Here is a 20,403-nt window from a genome sequence, read left to right as displayed (position 1 = left end):
GCACCACCTCCCTCCCCGACCCCCCCCACCCCGCCCCAGGCTTCAGTGCCCTGGGGCCCTTCGGAGGGCGGGCTGTCCCAGGGCTCAGCGGCAGGCATGAAGGGGTGGAGCCTGCCTGCCTGTGGGCCTTTATAAGAGCCCCTGGCTGTCTGCGCGGGCCTCCTGGCTGGACCTGCGCGCAGTGCACAGGCCGGCTGAGGTGCACGGGAGCCCGCCGGCCTCTCTCTGCCTGTGTCCGTCCGTGAAATTCCGGCCGGGGCTCCCGCGATGGCTCTCCTGACACCTTCGGACAGCACACTCCCCGCGGAAGCCCGAGGACGAGGACGGCGGAGGTGACTCGTTTGGACAACGAGCCAAAGCGAGGCCCTGCGAGCCTGCTTTGAGCGGAACCCGTACCCGGGCATCGCCATCAGAGAACGGCTGGCCCAGGCCATCGGCGTTCCGGAGCCCAGGGTCCAGATTTGGTTTCAGAATGAGAGGTCACGCCAGCTGAGGCAGCACCGGCGGGAATCTCGGCCCTGGTCGGGGAGACACGGACCGCAAGAAGACAGGCGAAAGCGGACCGCCGTCACCCGATCCCAGACCGCCCTGCTCGTCCGAGCCTTTGAGAAGGATCGCTTTCCAGGCATCGCCACCAGGGAAGAACTGGCCAGAGAGACGGGCCTCCCGGAGTCCAGGATTCACATCTGGTTTCAGAATCGAAGGGCCAGGCACCCGGGACAGGGTGGCAGGGCGCCCGCGCACACAGGCGGCCTGTGCAACGCGGCCCCCGGCGGGTGTCACCCTGCTCCCTGGTCGGTCGCCTTCGCCCACACCGGGGCTTGAGGAACGGGGCTCCCCGCACCCCACATGCCCTGCACGCCCGGGGCTCTCCCACAGGGGGCTTTCGTGAGCCAGGGAGCAAGGGCCGTGCACCTGCTCCAGCCCAGCCAGGCCGCGCCGGCAGGAGGGATCTGCCAACCTGCCCTGGCAGGCGGGGATTTTGCCTACGCCGCCCTGGCTCCTCCGGAAGGGGCGCTTTCCCACCCTCAGACTCCTCGGTGGCCTCCTCACCCGAGCAAATGCCGGGAGGACCAGGACCTGCAGCGCGACGGCCTGCCGGACCCTTGGGCGGTGGGACAGCCAGGGCCCGCTCAAGCTGGGCCACAGGGCCAAGGTGTGCTTGCGCCACCCACGTCCAGGGCAGTCCGTGGTGGGGCTGGGGCCAGGGGCCCCAGGTCGCCGGGGCGGCGTGGGAACGGCAAGTCGGGGCAGCTCCACCTCCCCAGCCCGCGCCCCCGGAGGGCTCCGGGAGGCAGGAGCAGATGCAAGCCATCCGGGCGCCCTCCCCACCGCACCAGGAGGCGGGGCGCTTGTCTGCACTCCCCTCCGGCCTGCTGGATGAGCTCCTGGCGTGCGCAGAGTTTCTGCAGCAGGTGTAACCTTTCCTAGAAACCGAGGCCCCGGGGGAGCTGAAGGACTTGGAAGAGCCCGCTTGGCTGGAACGACCCCTCAGCGAGGAAGAATACCGGGCTCTGCTGGAAGAGCTTTAGGACGCGGGATTGGGACGGGGTCGGGGCAGGGCGGTGGCCTCTCTTTCGCGGGGAACCCCTGGCTCGGCATGGAGGGGAGTGTCTTCCCTCCGGGCTGACCCGCCTGGGATTTCTGCCTTCTAGGTCTGGGCCCAGTGAGAGACTTCACACAGCGGAGAACTGCCATTCTTTCCTGGGCATCCCGGGGATCCCGGAGCCGGCCCAGGTACCAGCAGGTGGGCGGTCTACCGCGCACGCGCGGGTTTGCGGGCAACCACCTGGCCTCCTCTGGGAGCAGCCCGGGCAGAGCTCTCTTGGGTTTCCACCACCCTATCCCCCACCGGGCACATGCCTGGACACCTTTGTTGGCTTCGCCATCGCCCCATATGCCTCAGGTGACACACATTCACACCATCTGCTCTGGGATACGTCAGTGCCTCGCCTGATCGCATTGTCTCCACCTCGGATTCGCCGGGGGTCCCTGTCTGCACGTGTCCTGGGAAGCTGTGTCGGCTTGCAGGAGCCCCAGGGCTTTTAAAAGCGGGGCAGGCCACTGCTCTTTCAAAGGAGGAGGGAGGCAGAGGGCTCAGGGATCAGTGAATTTTCAGCTGACACCACGCCTCGAGGGCCATGGGATCATTCTGTGCTGCAGCGAGGCCCTGCCTGCCTCACCAGATATGAGCCCATCCTTTCTCACCCGAAGGGGTCCAAAATCGCATCTGAAGAGGAGTCCTGAGAACCCAGCAGGCGCCCTGAAGCTCCCGCTCCATCGGTGGAAGTCCGCTCAAGGAGGTCCTGAAGATCGGACTCCTGGGGTCTTGGCCCTGGGACACCGGCGGCCCCCTCTCCCACGCGGCCCCAAACTGGACCCCGGATCCAGCCGCAGCCGCGGCTGCAGCAGGAGCCCCTTGTGCCGCCGCGTAGCAGTCATTATTTAAAGGGGACGCAGCCTGATTGCCAAGAGCGGAGCGCGAGTTGGCCCAGCCAATGCGCATGCGCGAGGCGCGAGCTGATTCTCCCGTAACAGTGGTTCCCACGGTTGTCTTAGAAACCAGTCCCTGAGGCTGGGCAACGCTGGAGCCCTCCGTGGCAGCGCTTAGATGTGGGGCCTCCGAGGCTCTGGCCTGACCTCTCCAAGGGGTCCACAGGAACGTCTCCGGCTTCCAGGAGTGGCAAAGAGCCGACCAGGATGACGAAACCACAGGAGGAGTCCGGGGAAGCAGCATGGCATCCCAGCCTCAGGCCTGTCCGGACGATGTTCGGGTGAGTCTCAACAGAAGTTGTGCCCCCGAGATCTCCAGGACAGGTCTGCCTGTTTGCCCGCGGGCTGTTCTCTCACCCGAGGGTCATTGCCATCGAGAGCAGAACCCCACAGCCACAGGGGTTGCCTGGGGGTGTTTACTTCTGTGCCACGTCTGTGGGACTGCGTGTGTGGGTGTGTCTCCCATTCTCTCTTCTGTCTCTGTCTCTCACCCTCTCTGTGCTTCTTTCCCTCTCTCTGTCGGGGTGTGCGTTTGTGTGTGTGTGTGCCCGTGCGCGTGTGTGTCTTTGCACGAATGTTCCCTATGCGTCAGAAAGCGATTTCTTGCATGTCGGCCGGTCTTTTTTGAGCCTCTTTCTGCGTCTCTGCCTGGGTCCTGTGGCCGTTTGTCCATCGTTTTCTCGGCGGTTCCACTTTGGTTTTGTGAAGGCCTGGATCACGTTAGGAGATGCGTCTTTCCCGGAGCTATGGAAGTCTCATCCCCATCCTTAGCGGCCTCTTTTCTAGGGTCATGAGGACCACACTGCAGCCCAGGACAAAATCTCCACAGGAGCACATTGTCCGACAGGAGAGGAGCAGACCCACGTCCAAGAAGATGGTTGTATTTTTCCACGGCTCTTCTCTGTGAAATGAAGCCACACCATGGTACAATCTTGAAGAGGAAGCCGGGAATGGGAGACGGCAACAATCCCTGAGTCTGGAACGCTGGCCTCTCCGGAGAAGTCATCCATTTCGCATCCCTCCTCTTATGCCCGTGGCGGTTGCTCGTGCTGTATCCTGCCTGGGCTCTGGCCCCTGCTCTGTCCTCCCTCTTGCTCTGTCTCCCCTGTGTCTGAGGGGCATCAATGCTTCTTGGTCTGGCTTAATGTCTTCAACAAAGATCACTGCCCAGTGCATCAGGGAGACACTTTGCTTCGTGGAGATCCGCATCTTGATTGTTTCTCTCTTCAAACCTGTTTCTGCTTGTTTGGGCAGGTTTGATGACCCTGGAGCCCTTGGTTTCCATACTTGTCTCAGACAAGGAAGCGACGTTGGTCTCCACGTTTCACCTCATGGGTGGGTGGACTGCCTGCAATGAGCAGTAGGCGACCGTGACTGGCCTTGTCTTCTAGGACAGGAGCAGTGTCCCATTTCCTCTGCATCTCTTGTCTCATCCTTGAGGGACATCCTCTCCTCTGCTCCTGGGTGGACTGACTCCCTGAATCTTTTAGCCCCCTCCTGTATCCCAGGTATTCTTTGATTTTCCTTGGCATTGATGGAAAGGTCACTTGTGTCCCCCTTCCTCCGGGCACATGCCCGGACCCCATTGTTTGTTTCACCATCGCCCCATACACCCTCGGTGACACACGTTCACATCATCTGCTCTGGGAAACGCCGTCCCACGCGTGGTCGCATTGGGTCAACCTCGGAGTCGCCCCTGTCCCTGTGTGCATGTGTCCTGCAAAGTGGTATCAGCTTGCAAGAGTCCCAGGGCTTTTTCTCTTTCAAAGGAGAAGGGAGGCAGAGGGCTCTTGGGTCAGTGAATTTTCCACTGACAGCACGCCTCGGGGCCCATGGGATCATTCTGGGATGCAGCGAGGCCCTGCCTGCCTAGCAAATGTGGTGAACCCATCCTTTCTCACCCAGAGGGGTCCAAAATCGGATCTCAACAGGAGTCCTGGGACCCCAACAGGCGCCAAGAAGCTCCCCCTCCACCAGTGGAAGTCGGCTTAAGGAGGTCCTGAAGACAGGACTCCTGGGGGTTTGGCCCTGGGACGCCTGTGGCCCCCTCTCCCATGCCGCTCCCTACTGGACCCCGTATTCAGCCGCTGCCATGGCTGTAGCGCGAGCCGCCCTGCCTCCGCGTAGCCGCCATTGTTTAAAAGGGACGCAGCCTGACTGCCAGGAGCTGAGCGCGACTCGGCCCCGCCAATGCGCATGCGCAAGGCGCGGCCGGATGCTCCAGTCACAGTGATTCCCACGGTTGTCTTAGAAACCCGTCTCTGAGGCTTGGCAAAGCAGGAGCCCTCCGTGGCAGGGCTTGGGTGTCGGGGCTCCGAGGCTCCGGCCTGACCTCTCCATGTGGTCGACAGGAACGTCTCCAGCTGCCAGGAGTCGCAAAGGGCCGACCCTGAAGACGAAACCACAAGCGAAGTCCGGGGGAAGCGGCATGGCATGCCAGCCTCAGGCCTGCCTGGACAGTTTTCGGGTGAGTCTCCCCAGAAGTCGTGCCCCCGTGATATCGAGGACAGGTCTGCCTGCGTGCCTATGGGCTGCTCTCTCACCTGAGGGTCGTTCTCGTGTAGGGCAGAACCCCGCTGCCTCAGAGGTTGCCTTGGGATGTGGTGTGTTTCTGTGCCACTGCTGTATGACTGTGTGTTTTTGTTTGTGTGTGTCTGTGTGTCTCCTATTCTCTCCTCTCCCTCTGTCTCTTACTCTTTCCCTCTCTCTGTCAATTTGTATGTTTGTGTCCTTGGGCGTGTGTTTGGACGAATGTGCCTTGTGCACCAAAAAGCTATTTTTGCATGTCGTCTGGTCTTTTTTTTGAGCCTCTTTCTGGGTCTCTGCCTGGGTCATGTGGCCGGTTGTCAATCGCCTTCTCGGCGGTTCCACTTTGGGTTTGTGAAGGCCTCGACCGCGTGAGGAGATGCGTCAGTCCCAGGGCAATTGAAATCTCATCCCCATCCTGAGCTGCCTCTTTTCTAGCATCAATATGACCACACTCCAGCCAAGGACAAAATCCTCATGGGAGGTCATTTTTCTGCAGGGATGGAGCCAACCAAAGTCAAAGAAGATTGTTGTATCTTTTCACAGCTCTTCTCTGAGAACGAAGCCACACAACGATACAATCTTGAAGAAGAAGCCAGGAATGGGAGATGGCAACAATCCCTGTCACTGAAACACTGGCCTCTCTGGACAAGTCACCAGTTTGGCACCTCTCTCCTTATGCCTGTACCGATGGCATGGTGCTATATCCTGCCTGGGCTCTGGCCTCTGCTCTGTCCTCCCTTTTGCTCTGTCTCCCCTGTTTCTGAGGGGCCTAGATGTTTCTTGGTCTGGCTGAATGTCTTCAACAAAGATCACTTCCCAGTCCGTCAGGGCGACACTTCCTGGAGATCAGTGTCATGATTGTTTCTCCCTCCAAACCTGTTTCTGCTTGATTAGCCAGGGTTGATGATCCTGGGCTCTTGGCTTCCATACGTGTCTCAGACAGGGAAGCTACCTTGGTCTCCATGTTTCATCTCATGGGTGGGTGGATTGCCTAGAATGAGTGGTAGGTGACCGTGACTGGCCTTGTGTTCTAGGGCAGGCACAGTGTCGCATTTCCTCTGCACTTCCTGTCTCATTCTTGAGAAACATCTTCCCCTCTGCTCGTGGGTGGACTGACTCAAATCTTTTGACTGTAACGAATGTCAAGGATTCGATAGGCCTGGGCTGGGGCTGGGGCTGGATGCAGGGGAGGTTCCATCAGGGCTACCTGGGCATTGGAGGATTGGAGGTGGATTGAACTTTGCAGAAACCTCTTTGCTCCTCCAGCAGGCTTTTCAAAATGTGGCTTGGACTCATGCAATAAGAAATTTAGGGGTTGAAAGGGCCCCTTTTACATTGGCACTCTGGGTAACATCGCTTCAGCAAAATCATATGATAGAGAAGTCTTATCAAATTTGCTGTCCCTCAGGGCTCTTACAGATGCTTGATAAATGATTAGGGTAATAAGAAAAAAATTGAAAGGAAAAGAAAGTCCAAGGACCTGCCCCAGAAGAATCATAGATATGTTTGAATACTTATTCATTATTTGCCCCAGATAGAAAATGTATTTTAATCAAAAGGCAAAAGTTATAATGAGGAAGATAATATTGCCTGGGGCAATGTTGAGACAAATAAGGTGAAGATCAACCAAATGCCCTGAGTCCTTTGCCCCAAATCCCTGCTGGGGACCCAAATACTTTTGATATAGCATCCTGCTACCTGAGGAATGCAAAGAGAATAATACTCATAAGCAAAGAGCCTCTGTTTTCCCATAGGACTGACTCTAACTACGTGAAGAACTGCTACATATTCTACAGTGCTTGATAGGTTGTTCCCATCTAACAGGAGCTGCTTGGCTTGTGGATAGCAGTTCCAAGATGAACAAATGACAATGTGTTTGAAAGCCACTGCTCTTATTAAAGAAGAGTCAAGCAAATGTTTTTATTTTGAGTTATTTATAGTTTAGAAAAATTGGGCAAAGTGTGTTTTTGTAAGCAAATTTATTTTTCTCTAGGTTATCCATAATTTGAAAGCTGTGAGTATTCTGGTTAGGTGACGATATAGTTATTTGCTTAAGTACATCTTTTATTGTAAAATCGGACAAATGGAGACACTGGTTATTTTATCCAGGCTTTGACTAGAATAACTTAATTTTAGGTAAATTCCAACAAACCCAACTTAAGAGGAGCCTATATGGCCAATTAATTGTTTCTGCACTTTAAGTGAATACTAAGGCTGTACTCGTCCCTTCTCACACTGCTATAAAGATGTTACCTGAAACTGGGTAATTTATAAACAAAAGAGGTTTAACTGACAGTTCTGCATAGCCAGGGAGGCCTCAGAAAACTTACAGTTATGATGGAAAGGAAAATAGGCACCTTCTTCACAAGGTGGCAGTAGAGACTGTGTGTGTGTATGTAAAGGATAAAATGTCAAACACTTATACAATCATCAGATTTCATAACTCACTATCATGAAAACAGCATGGGTGAAACAACTCCCATGATACAATCACCGCCCACCAGGAGGGATGACAATTTGAAATGAGATTTGGGTGAGGACACAGAGTCAAGCCATATCACAAGCCAACCGTAATAAGCCTAAAACTTATTTTTCACACAAATTGTTCTCACGATGACTTCTGTTTAATAAAAAAGGAGAGCTAGAGAGAGAGAGAGACAGAGATTGTTTTGAGGAAAAAGGGTAATACTTGTTACTAAATGTCAGCTCTGGCTTTTATTTTATTGAGTACAAATTGAATCATAAAATTTTTATATTTTATTTTATTTTCCTTTAAGTTCCAGGATACATGTGCAGAATGTGCAGGTTTGTTAAATAGGTTTACATGTGCCATGGTGGTTTGCTATACCTATTGACCCATCCTCTAAGTTCCCTTCCCTCACCCCCCACCCTAACAGGTGGTGTGTGCTTTTTTGCTCCCTGTGTCCATGTGTTCTCATTGTTCAACTCCCACTTATGAGTGAGAACATGTGGTGTTTGGTTTTCTGTTCCTGTTTTAGTTTGCTAAGGATGACAGCTTCCAGCTTCATCCATGTCCCTGAAAAGGGCATGATCTCATTCCTTTTATGGCTGCATAGTATTCCATGATGTACATGTACCACATTTTGTTTATCCAATCTATCATTGATGGGCATTTGGACTAGTTCCATGACTTTGCTATTGTAAATAGTGCTGCAATAAACATATGTGCATGTGTCTTTATAGTAGAATAATTTATATTATTTTGGGTATATATCCAGTAATGGGATTGCTGGGTCAAATGGTATTTCTTGTTTTAGATCCTTGAGGAATCATCATACTGTCTTCCACAGTGGTTGAACTAATTTACATGCCCACCAACAGTGTAAAAGCATTCCTATTTCTCCACAGCCTGGTCAGCTTCTACTCTTTCTTGATTTTTTAATAATCGCCATCCTGACTGGTGTGAGATGGTATCTCATTGTAGTTTTGATTTGCATTTCTCAAATAATCAGTGATGTTGAGCTTTTTTTATATGTTTGTTGGCCATGTAAATATCTTCTTTGGAGAAGTGTCTGTTCATGTCCTTTGCCCATTTTTTGATTGGGTTGTTTGTTTTTTTCTTGTGAATTTGTTTAATTTCCTTGTAAATTCTGGTTATTAGACCTTTGTCAGATGGGTAGATTGCAAATTTTTTCTCCCAGTCTGTTGTTTGCCTATTCACTCTGGTGATAGTTTATTTTGCTGTGCAGAAGCTCTTTAGTTTAGTTAGATCTCATTTGTCAATCTTGGCTTCTGTTGCAGTTGCTTTTGGCATTTTCGTCATGAAGTCTTTGCTCATGCCTATGTCCTGAGTGGTATTGCCTAGGTTTTCCTCTAGGGTTTTTATGGTTTGGGGCTTGACATTTAAGTCTTACGTTTAAGGTTTAAAGTCTTAAGTTTAAGGTTTAAGGAAGGGTTCCAGTTTCAATTTTCTGCATATGGCTAGTGAATTTTCCCAGCACTATTTGTTGAACAGGAGATTCTTTCCTCGTTGCTCCTTTTTGTCAGGTTTGTTGAAGATCATATGGATGTAGATGTGTGGTGTTATTTCTGAGGTCTCTGTTCTGTTTCATTAGTCTATATGTCTGTTTTGGTACCAGTACCATGCTGTGTTGCTTACTATAGCCTTGTAGTATAGTTTGAAGTAGTGTGATGGCTCCAGCTTTGTTCTTTTTGCTATTCCAAACAATTGAAAAGGAGTGACTTCCCCTTAACTCATTTTATGAAGCCAGCATCATCCTGATACCAAAACCAGGAAGACACACACACACGCACACACACACCCCCTCCCCCCCCGCCACACACACACTTCAGGCCAATATCCCTGATGAACATCAATGCACAAATCCTCAACAAAATACTATCAAACCGAATTCAGAAGCACATCAAACACTTATCCACCACAATCAAGTCAGCTTCATCCCTGGGATGCAAGACTGTTTCACCATACACAAATAAATAAACATAATCCATCAACATAAACAGAACCAAAGACTAAAACAGCGTGATTATCTCAATAGATGCAGAGAAGGCCTTTGATAAAATTCAACACCTCTTCATGTTAAAAACTCTCAATAAACTAGGTATTGATGGAACATATCTCAAAATAATAAAAACTATTTATGACAACCCTACAGCCAATATCACAGTCAATGGGCAAAAGCTGGAAGTGTTGCCTTTGAAAACTGGTACAAGACAAGGAAGCCCTCTCTCACCACTTCTATTCAACATAACATTGGAAGTTCTGGCAAGGGCAATCAGGCAAAGGGAAGAAATAAAGGGTATCATATAGGAAGAGAGGAAGTCAAGTTGCCTCTGATTGCAGATGATATGCTGTTATATTTAGAAAACTCCATAATCTCAGCCCCCAAACCCCTTAAACTGATAAGCAACTCCAGCAAAGTCTCATCATAGAAAATCAATGTCCAAAAATCACAAGCATTCCTTTACACCAACAGTAGACAAGCAGAGAGACAAATCATGAATGAACTCCCATTCACAATTGCTAAAAAAATGAATAAAACACCTAGAAATACAGCTAACAAGGGATGTGAAGGACCTCTTCAAGGAGAACTACAAACCACTGCTGAAGGAAATAAGAGGACATAAACAAATATGAAAACATTCCATCCTCATGGATAGGAAAAATCAATATCATAAAAATGGCCATATTGCCCAAAGTAATTTATAGATTCAATGCTATTCCCATCAAACTACCATTGACATTCTTCACAGGATTAGAAAAATCTACTTTAAATTTCATATAAAATCAAGGAAGACACCATATAGCCAAGATAATCCTGAGAATCCTGAAAGTTTTCATAGTTATAATAATCTTCTAATGAGTACAAGATTATCATTTTTCTTCATATTTTCAGTTGGTGACTTAATGAAATAGGGTATTTTTTTTCTTTTGACATACAAATACTCTTCTGATGGTCAAAATATTAATGTTATTTATCTCTTCTTGTTTCACTTCAAAGGCAACCAGAATCATGGCATTCTGAAGACTAGAGATGCAAATCTCCCTCATTTGGCATCCCACTGGACCCAATCTGTTTTTCATTGCAAATGTCCTACTGCTAAGACTATGCAAGGACCCTCCCTTTAGGCCCAGAGACTGTTGCAGAAGAGATGGGTGCATGAGATTGTAAGGGCTGGTTTTGATGGATACAGTTAGCTCAGACCCTCCAAATCAAGGAGGGTACACAGGTGCCTAAACAGCTTGTAAAACAAAGAACTTTGCTTTCTCAGCTATTATGTGGCACCTTTTTATGCACCCCAACCATGAAAAATGTCTTGCTTCCTCGAATTAAAAGAAAATAATTATTAAGAGGATAAAGATACCTCATGACCAAGTCTCCTGGGTATAATACTCCCAATTATAACTTTTGCAGATATATGTATATATTTAGATATATAAAATTATTTTTTAGAAAAATGCTTATGTTTTGTATAGTTAATCACCATAAGTCTGTAATTAAAACCAAGATTATAGTAGTTCAACACATAGAAGTGAAAGAAAAGTCAATTTTTGTAAACTCGCCATTGGCTTTTTGTTTTTGGCTCTTTACTTTAAATAAATCTTTTAAGGGGTAATGAATGCCTGTCCGAGTCCATTCCTATCTTTCCTAGAACACTTACTTGTCTATAAGTATTTTGACTTTAAGCCCCTCCACCATAGGGAGTCTCACTGAAGGATAGGTTGGACACAAGGCAGGCAGCCATGCCACCCTAGCAGTGCTAGGGGAAAAAAAAATTTAATAGCCATTGATGCTGAAGCTGGCAAATATTGGCCATAAAGGGAAGAATGTAAACCAAAAATAAAATTCTAAGTCCCTCAACCATCTGAACATACCCCTCCTCTCGGGCATAGGGATTCCAGAGTGAATCTGAAAATCTAGTTCAGGCCATGATGGAAGAGAACGTTGGACATGCCTCAGTATATTTCCCCAGGATTAATATCAACACAGACCTTAAGACATCAACATCAGACCCAAGAGTCTGATCAGAAATATTTAACATCTATTTTCTCTGAAGCCTGCTACCTGGAGGCTTTATCTGCATGATAACATCTAGGTTTCTCCAACGCCTTATCTTAACCCAGACATTCCTTTCTACTGATAATAGAATTCAACCAATTGCCAATCAGAAAATTTTAAAATCTACCTATAACCTGGAAGTCCCCACTTCGAGTTGTCCTGCCTTCCAGACTGAAACAATATATAGCTTACATGCATTGACTGATGTCTCATATTTCCCTAAAATGTGTAAAACTAGGCTATGCCCTGACCATCTTGGGCACATGTTCTCAGGGTCTCTTGAGGGCTGTGTCATGGGCCATTGGTCACTTATATTTGGCTCAGAATAAATCTCTTCAAATATTTTAGAGTTTGGCTCTTTTTGTTGACCAGTCACTCCCTAGTAAGTTTAGGAGCAGGGATCTGACAGCAACCAATTCATGCTCAGAAACAGCATTCTCTCATCCACTGTCCCCAGGCTCTGCAGAACCCAGGGTCCTGGTATCTATAACCCAAGGAAATGGGAAGGAGTCATGAGCTCTTGGGCTTTCTCATTCTCTGAAAATGGGCAATTGATAACTAGCCTTGATTTTTTTTAGAAGTATAAATAAATGTCACATTTCTAAGCAAAATCAAGTCTAGTTTCAAATGTGTGAAAGGAAAATAGAAACTTGGGACCACAATTCACTCTGCCAAAAGGGGGAAATTAAGCTGAAAGCTGAGTCATGCGAGAAGCTGACTTTCCTTTTCCTCCTAAGCACACAGCTCCAGATAGAATGTTAAATATCCCCACAGGTAGGTGCTCTGTCCTCATCTTACCTTATGTGAAGTGCTGATTTATTGAGCATAAGATGAATACAAAATTGACTATTCCCCTGCCTTATCCTTTCTTTTGCAATGTGTAGATTCAGTAATGTGACCACCCTTCTTCTTTCCCCTCCAGCACACTCTTACCCTTTAAATATTGAAGCCTCAACATCATCTTTGGAGAAAGGCACAGACCACAGATTGTTTCTATGATTCTGTGTTTTTTCCTTCCAACTTGTCCTTAATCTTGGCAAATAGACTTCTAAATTGATTGAGACCTGTCTCAGATACTTACTGGTTTATGAATATTAGAAGCAGTTTGTGTTCTCATTGTGTGTGTTATTACAGCTTTCCCTTGTTATCCAAACTTTTACTATCAACTCAACAATTGAATAAAATTAGATAACTTTTTAGGTGAGTCCCTTTCTATATAAACTCTTGCTATTCGTACTGGAGCTACATTCATTAGGATAGTGCTCTCCCTCCTAAGTCAAGCTTGGTGCTTGACTCTTCCTATCCAAATCAGAAGCCAAATAGACTTGGAAGGTTCGGGCAGTCAGTGTACACAGAATACGCACCGACCTTTTTGTTTAGCCATTGCTAGTTATCTCTAATGGGTGTAATAATGAGAAAAGTTTACTTTTCAAATACATTGCTCTGGTGTTTTAATTTTTACAAGTGTGTTTACATAACTAATTTTTATAAAATACACCTGTTGCTGCATACCTCTTGTCCCTATCTTGATAACCATCACCCAGATTTGCAAAGGAGGCCTTGCTCAGATATTTGGAAACTAATGCCCTCAGAGAGATATCCACCAGCCTTGTTCCTCTCATTACTATTTAAAGATGGTGATGTCATTGGAGCTTTCCCTAGGCTGGACACTCCTATGTTGAAGATGCATCGACTCACATACTGCATAAATGTTTTAGATTTTACTGTGAAGGAAACAACTCACTCCTCAGATCCTCAGTCACCCAAGTCCACATCTGGACTTGAGATATGGCTTCTCTTGTCCTAACTGGGACTTATCTGACCCTGACAGGAGATAACTTCAGTAGGGACTTTCCCTAATAGCGAGCATGCACACTTCAACTTGGCTTGCCCTGAAGGTAACATTTACTCATTATAATGGTAAAAAAAAAAATGCCCCTGGGTGGAGATTTCAGAGATTCCTAAGACATGTGATAATATGTACTAACATGTATCACCATATAGCATGTGCGCCCAGGAGACCGCCCAAAACATGTTTGCTAGTAACACCCCTTCACAACCCCTTTCATGAATAATCATATAAAACCCTCATACGGGAGCTTCCCCAGTGACAATCAGTACTGTCTCTTTTTCCAAGCAGCCCGCTCTGCCTTGGCTTTTAGAGTGTACTGTCTCTTTAAATAAAATCTGCAGCTGCTTCACTGTCACTGCTTACTTCTTGGCTGAATTCTTTCCTCCAAGAAAACAAGAAATGAAGACACCACACCTCCCAGTAACATTACCAACTCTTTCTACTTTTTCTCTGGAGCTGGTGCTCAGAAGTTGAGAGCCCTGTGCTAATGGTCCCAGGGTGGGAGCCTGTTTGCCCCTGTCTGGTACTCAGCAATGTCCTTGGTCAGCTGCCTGGCAACAGCTGTCGATTACCAGAGGGAACAAGTGATCAGCACCAGAGTCTATGACTTCACAGAGGAGCTGAAGTGGACGGGGTCAGCTCAGGCCTCCTGGACCAGGGCGAGAATGTCCCGTGATGGCAGGTTAGTGTCTTAGCTACCTTGGAGACACCTCTTCATAGACTGCAGGGATCATTTAGGTAAAAATATAGCCTGTTGATTTTTACACCTTGCTGAAAATCTTTGCTAATAGCAATCTGTTAGCTGTAACAATTACCATTGTTTTTTATTTTTCATTTTGTTCCTTATTACTGAAGATATTCTATGGAGCTTTAAAGCCTCCTGCAGCAAGAAACTAATAAAGAAAAATACTGTTTGGAGGAAGGAAAATTACCCACAATTCTTGATCTCTAAGGTGCATGGTTTTCATTCCAACAGCCATTCTCAGCAATGAACTGAGGACCCTCAGATGTGTTTCATTCCCTTAGTATTTTAACCCTTTCCTCCACTCTCAATTGCCACTTTTCCCATGAATGGGGGAAAAGGGGTTGGGAGGAACATCTCCTGTCTTGGGCCCACAGATTTTGAAGTTCAAGTCAGAAGCTCCAGTGATTGCCTGTGTGTAGTAGCCAGGGGGCGAGACAGATGTGTGGTTAGTAGTCTTTCCTTCTCTGCACATCTGGCAGCCTCTCTCCTCAAGTTGGGGCTTCATGGAGTCCCAGAACTTTGAACCTGAAGTAGTGTCAGCAGCCATGCTGCAGCTGGAGCCAGGCCAAATATTGGTCTCTCTCCCAGGTGACTGGGATGCTTGGAAGAGCCAAATGGGCAGGCTTGGAGAGCATGTACTTTTGGAACTCAAGTGTACCTTAAACCATTTCATTCCAAATATGTGTGTGTGTGTGTGTGTGTGTGTGTGTGTCGGGAGGATGCATAACAGCCTCACTGAGGGGTGACTGACATATAATAGAAGGACTTGTGCAGCCGTGAAACCATCACCATTATCAAGACAGCGGGCATGTCCGTACCCCATAGGTTTTCTTATGCTCCTTTGTGATCCCTTCCTCCTGCGTCTCCTGCCATGCTCCACCCCAAGCAACCACTGATCTGCTTTCTGTCACAATATATAGATCGGCAAACTACTTACAATACCAGTTCTAACCTCATCAGGCAAATACTTTCTTTTTGTAAGTTGGGCTTTTCATTGTGTTCAACATTCTTGATTCGGAAAGAGTGAGAGAGAAAGGCTGGTGTGGGCCCCTCCTGGGAGGCCTGGCGCTATCCACAGCTCCAGTGTGGCTCACATGCCCTGGAGCCCCTGCCCACAGGACAGCCCTGACTGCTCATCCACAAGCTGTGCGGTATCCTCTACCATTCCTGGGCAGGCTCTGTACAGCGCAGAACTTTCTCCCAGTCCTTGCACCAAAATAACAAATGCCAGAGATAGTATATTTGGAGTCAGTGGCTGTGCCCTCACCTCTAGATGCCTGTAATACTGAGCTGCTAAGCAAGAGGTCCCTCCCTCCTTGCCCTTTTCTTGGGGCCTCACCCCTTGTGCTCTGCTCTTCCTCACACAGAATCTATCTTCTGATTGCTCCTCTCCCACCTCCTACAGTCCCTGGACCCCCATGGCAATACAAACAGACTCTTCTATATCCTTAGTCCATTGCAGGACCACAGCTCTGACCTGGCTCTTCTGCATTTTCCAAGCCCTGCACCTGTGGAGTTGGGAATTAGCACCCACATGACCCCATTGTAGCATCAGGCCTACCCTCCCCAATGCAGGAAGAGTTCCAGATGTTGGGGAGCTATGGCATTATCCTGCACACATATCGTGTCCTGGCCTGGGAAAGTGATGATGATGATATTTTCTCACAAAATAGACAATAACATCATGAAAGTGCCTAGTTCATTTTCTAGCGTAAAATATATATAAAAGCAGTGGGGTTTAGTAGGCATATGTAGATTTTAAAAGTTCCTCAGAAGGCAGGGAATGATTTCTTCAATAGAAAAAGAAAAACGCTACCCCAAAACGAGAAGATCAATACATTGGATGATAGTAAAATTAAGAATCCCTCAAGAAATTCAATGAGAGGGAAAAGATAAGTCACAAATGGGAAATATGTTTGTCACAATATAACAGGCAAAGGACTCATGTCCAGAGTGCATGAAGAATTTCTACAAATAAAATAAAGAATCCAACAGAAAAATGAACAAGAGAAAGGAATAGGAACTTCATTTTTTAAAAAAAGAAAGAAAAGAAAAAGGAAGTAAGGAAAGACAAATGAACATCCAAATGGCCAGAAAGCATATAAAAATGACCAACCTCATAAACCATCAGACAAATGTGATCCACAATGAGAAGCCAACACACACCGACCAGCATGGCTAAAATTAAGAAGACTGTTAATACCAAGTGTTGGTGAGAATGTGAAGTAACTGAAACATTTATACACTGCTGGTGGAAATGTGAAATAGCACAACTACTTTGGAAAATTATTTGGGAATACTGCTAAAGGTGAGCACCCCTATGATCCTGAAATCCCACTCTGATGTGAAAACCCAAAAGAAATGCATTCTGATAGAGGCACTTTTAATAGTAGCCCAGTGTTAATCACGGAAGAATGGACAAATATATATTATACCATGGAATTTTTATGGTAATGAAAATAGATTAATAACTGACAGGCACAGTTTGTGAATCTCACCAACATAATGTTGAGTGAAAGAAACCTGATACAAATAAATATGTGCTGCGCTATTTCATTTCCGTGAAGCTCCAAAACAAGCAAAACGAACCTGTAGTGTTATAAGTCAGCATAGTGATTATCTTAGTGTTTGCATGGGAGTTCTGGTAATGTTTTATTTCTTGATCTAAGGGCTGGTGTCCCAGATGTGTTCACTTTGTGATAATTCATCAATCTGTTTTCTTGGGATTTGTGGCTTACCTGTACAGATATACTTCAATTAAAAAATCATTCAACTCAATGACAACAACAACAACAAAAACTTGATTTTTTAACATTTTGTGGAGTGTTTATTATGATCCAGTCAGCATACTAAATACACTATTTTATTTGATCCTTAAAATAACTTAAACAACTTGATTTAAATATGGGCAAAGGACTTGAGAAGACATTTCTCCAAAGAAGAAATACAAAAAGCACATGGAAAGACCCTTGACATCATTAGTCATCAGGGAATGCAAATGTAAACCACGGTGGGATACAACTTCACACACGTTAGAATGACTATTATCCAAAAATAAAACAAACAGAAAATAACAAGCATTGGCAAGGATGTGGAGAAATTGAAACCCCCATGCATTGTTGGTGAGAATGTAAAATGGTGCAGCTGCTGTGGAAAACAGTTTGATGGCTCCTCAGAAAACCATACACAGAATTAACATATGATTCAGCATTGCCACTTTCAGGTATATACCCAAAACAATAGCATGAAACACATAAAGAGACATGTTCACAGCAGTATTATTCAGAATGACTAAAAGGTGGAAGCCATGTTAAGCGTTCATTGACAGATGAATGGATAAGCAAAATGTGGTATATCCATACAATGAAATATTATTCAGCTTTTAAAAGGAAGGAAATTTGATACATGCAACAACATGGATGAATCTTCAGGACATTGTGTTCAGTGAAATAAGCCAGTCACAAAAAGACAAATACTACAAGATTGCAATTACATGGATGCCTAGAATAGTCAAATTCATACAGACAGAAAGTAGAATGGTGGTTGCCAGGTCCCAAAGCCAACATAAAGCAGCGGTTGTGTACAGCTTCAGTTTCAGCTGAACTTGACTGTATGTTAGGCTGAAACCAGGGTAATCTGATGTCCAACACTCAGAGCCAGTTAAAACTTTTGTTTCTGGCTACCTGGGGAGCTGATGGTGCTTTTCAGGCACACCAGGGATGACTCTTATTTCGCAAATGGGTTGGCAGATTGTTGTGGGTGCCAGGTCTTTGATGGAATGGATTTAGACACAAATAGCCTGCTGGGATTTTGATTGGGATTGTAGTGAATCTATATTGAATCTGTGTTTTAAGAGTATAACCTCTTAACAATATTGAGTCTTCTGACTCACGAAAAACATATATCTCCCCATTTATTTATGGCTTCTTTAATTTATCATAGCAATATTTTATAGTTTTCTGTGTACAGGTCTTTTACATTTTTTGTCAGATTTGTTCCTAAGTACTTTACATTTTTCATGCTATTGTAAATGTTGTTAATTTTTTATTTTAATTTATTTTTTACTTGACAAATACAAATGTTATCTATTCATAGTATACAATATGATATTTTGCAATATGTATACATTTTGGGATGGTTAATCCAACCAATAATATATGCATTACATTTTAATTTTGAATTAAGTTACAAAGCTCTCATCAAACAATTTTTGTACACTAATTTATCCTGAAACCTTGATAAACACACTTACTAACTTCTTGTACATTCTACTGAATTTTCTACACAATCATGTCGTCTGTGAATAACGACCATTTATGTCTTTCTTTCCAAACTGAATGTTCTTTATTTCTGTTTCTTGGCTGATTGCACAGTCTACAGCCTCCAATACAGTGCTGGATAGAGGTGGTGAGGGCAGGCATCCCTAGTGTGTTCCTGATATGAAGGGGAAAGTATTCAGTCTTCCACAATCAAGTGTGATGCTAGCTGAAGGATTTTTGGAATTGCCCTTTGTCAGCTCGAGGAAGTTCCCTCTGTTCCTATTTTGCCTCAGTTTTTATCAGTACTGGATGTTGGATTTTGCCAAATGTTTTTTCTGTATTGATTATGGTGATCATATAATTTTTTAGTTTGTTTATGTGGTAAATTACATGATTTTTTTTTATTCTTAAATCAACCTTGCATTTCTAGGATAAATACCACTTAATTATGATGTATTACCTTTCTATTATATTTAGGATTCCATTTGCTAAACTTTTGCATAGAATTCTTGCCCTATGTTCATGAGGAATATTGGTCTGTAGTTTTGTTTTCTTCTAATATACTTGTCTGGCCAGGGTACAAGGATAATTTTGGTATCAGGGTAATGCTGACCTCATAGATTGAGTTGGGAAGTATTTCCTCCTCTTCAGTTTTTTGGAAGAGTTTGTGAAGTATTGTTATTACTTCTCCCTTAAATGTTTGGTAAAATTCACTACCGTCACCATCTGGGCCTGAATTTCTTTATAGGGAGGTTTTTATGTTATGTTATTCTTTTTTTTTTTTTTTTTTTTTTTTGAGACAGAGTCTTGCTCTGTCACCCAGGCTGGAGTGCAGTGGTGCGATCTCGGCTCACTGCAGCCTCCACCTCCTGGGTTCAAGTGATTGTCTTGCCTCAGCCTCCCAAGTACCTGGTATTACAGGTGCATGCCACCACGCCTGGCTAATTTTTTGTATTTTTGGTAGACACGGGGTTTCACTGTGTTAGCCAGGATGGCCTCCATCTCCTGACCTCATGATCCACCCACCTCAGCCTCCCAAATTGCTGGGATTACAGGGATGAGCCACTCATCCTTTTTTTTTTTTTTTTTTTTTGAGGGAAAGTCTCACTCTGTCGCCCAGGCTGGGGTGCAGAGGTGTGACCTCAGCTCACTGCAACCTTGGGGGAACCCACCCCCAGTAATTCATTGTGGGTCCTTTTCTATTTTCCCTAAGTGTCAGCCAGTCTGAGAAATAAAGGGAAAGAGTACGAAAGAGAGAAATTTTAAAGCTGGGTGTCCAGGGGAGACATCACATGTTGGCAGGTTCCATGATGTCCCCCAAGCCGCAAAAGCAGCAAGTTTTTATTAGTGATTTTCAAAAGGGGAGGGAGTGTATGAACAGGGTGTGGGTCACAGAGATCACATGCTTCACAAGGTAATAAAATATCACAAGGCAAATGGAGGCAGGGTGAGATCACAGGACTGGGGCAAAATTAAAATTGCTAATGATGTTTCGGGCACGCACTGTCATTGATAACATCTTATCAGGAGACAGGGTTTGAGAGCAGACAACTGGTCTGACCAAAATTTATTAGGTGGGAATTTCCTTGTCCTAATAAGCCTGGGAGTGCTACGGAGACCGGGGCTTATTTCATCCCTTATCTACAACCATAAAAGACAGACGTTCGCAGAGTGGTCATTTCAGAGACCTCCCCCTAGGAATGCATTCTCTTTCTCAGGGCTATTCCTTGCTGAGAAAAAGAATTCAGTGATATTTCTCCTATTTGCTTTTGAAAGAAGAGAAATATGGCTCTGTTCCGCTTGGCTCTCAGGCAGCCAGACCTAATGGATATCTCCCTTCTTCCCTGAACATCGCTGTTATCCTGTTCTTTTTTCCAGGTGCCCAGATTTCATATTGTTTAAACAATTTGTGCAGTTAATGCAATCATCACAGGGTCCTGAGGTGACATACATCCTCAGTTTATGAAGATGATGGGATTAAGA

General features: G+C 45.9%; 1 protein-coding gene and 1 pseudogene across 5 annotated transcripts in view; both read left to right on the top strand.

Annotated features, from left to right (window-relative positions):
• The first annotated feature begins 211 nt into the window (after positions 1 to 211).
• Positions 212 to 1,603, top strand: LOC129458828 (double homeobox protein 4-like protein 4; annotated as a pseudogene).
• Positions 1,604 to 2,606: 1,003 nt separating this feature from the next.
• The window catches only part of LOC129458829 (putative uncharacterized protein LINC02693), a 44,749-nt gene continuing 26,952 nt past the window's right edge, over positions 2,607 to 20,403 (top strand). The window contains exons 1-3 of one of the 5 annotated variants that reach the window (XM_063613855.1): positions 2,649 to 2,774; positions 4,845 to 4,960; positions 5,519 to 6,766. In XM_063613855.1, coding sequence (XP_063469925.1) covers positions 2,701 to 2,774; positions 4,845 to 4,960; positions 5,519 to 5,880 — 552 coding nt within the window. In that variant the 5' untranslated portion in view covers positions 2,649 to 2,700 and the 3' untranslated portion in view covers positions 5,881 to 6,766. Of the gene's footprint in view, positions 2,775 to 4,844; positions 4,961 to 5,518; positions 6,767 to 12,967; positions 14,099 to 14,271; positions 14,370 to 20,403 lie in introns of those variants that run through there. The other 4 variants (XM_063613856.1, XM_055235108.2, XM_063613857.1 and 1 more) reach the window with 4 other exon arrangements.

This window comes from Symphalangus syndactylus, chromosome 19, assembly GCF_028878055.3.
Source record: "Symphalangus syndactylus isolate Jambi chromosome 19, NHGRI_mSymSyn1-v2.1_pri, whole genome shotgun sequence".
In the NCBI taxonomy this organism is placed as follows: Eukaryota; Metazoa; Chordata; class Mammalia; order Primates; family Hylobatidae; genus Symphalangus; species Symphalangus syndactylus.
This window is presented reverse-complemented; position numbering and strand designations above follow the sequence as displayed.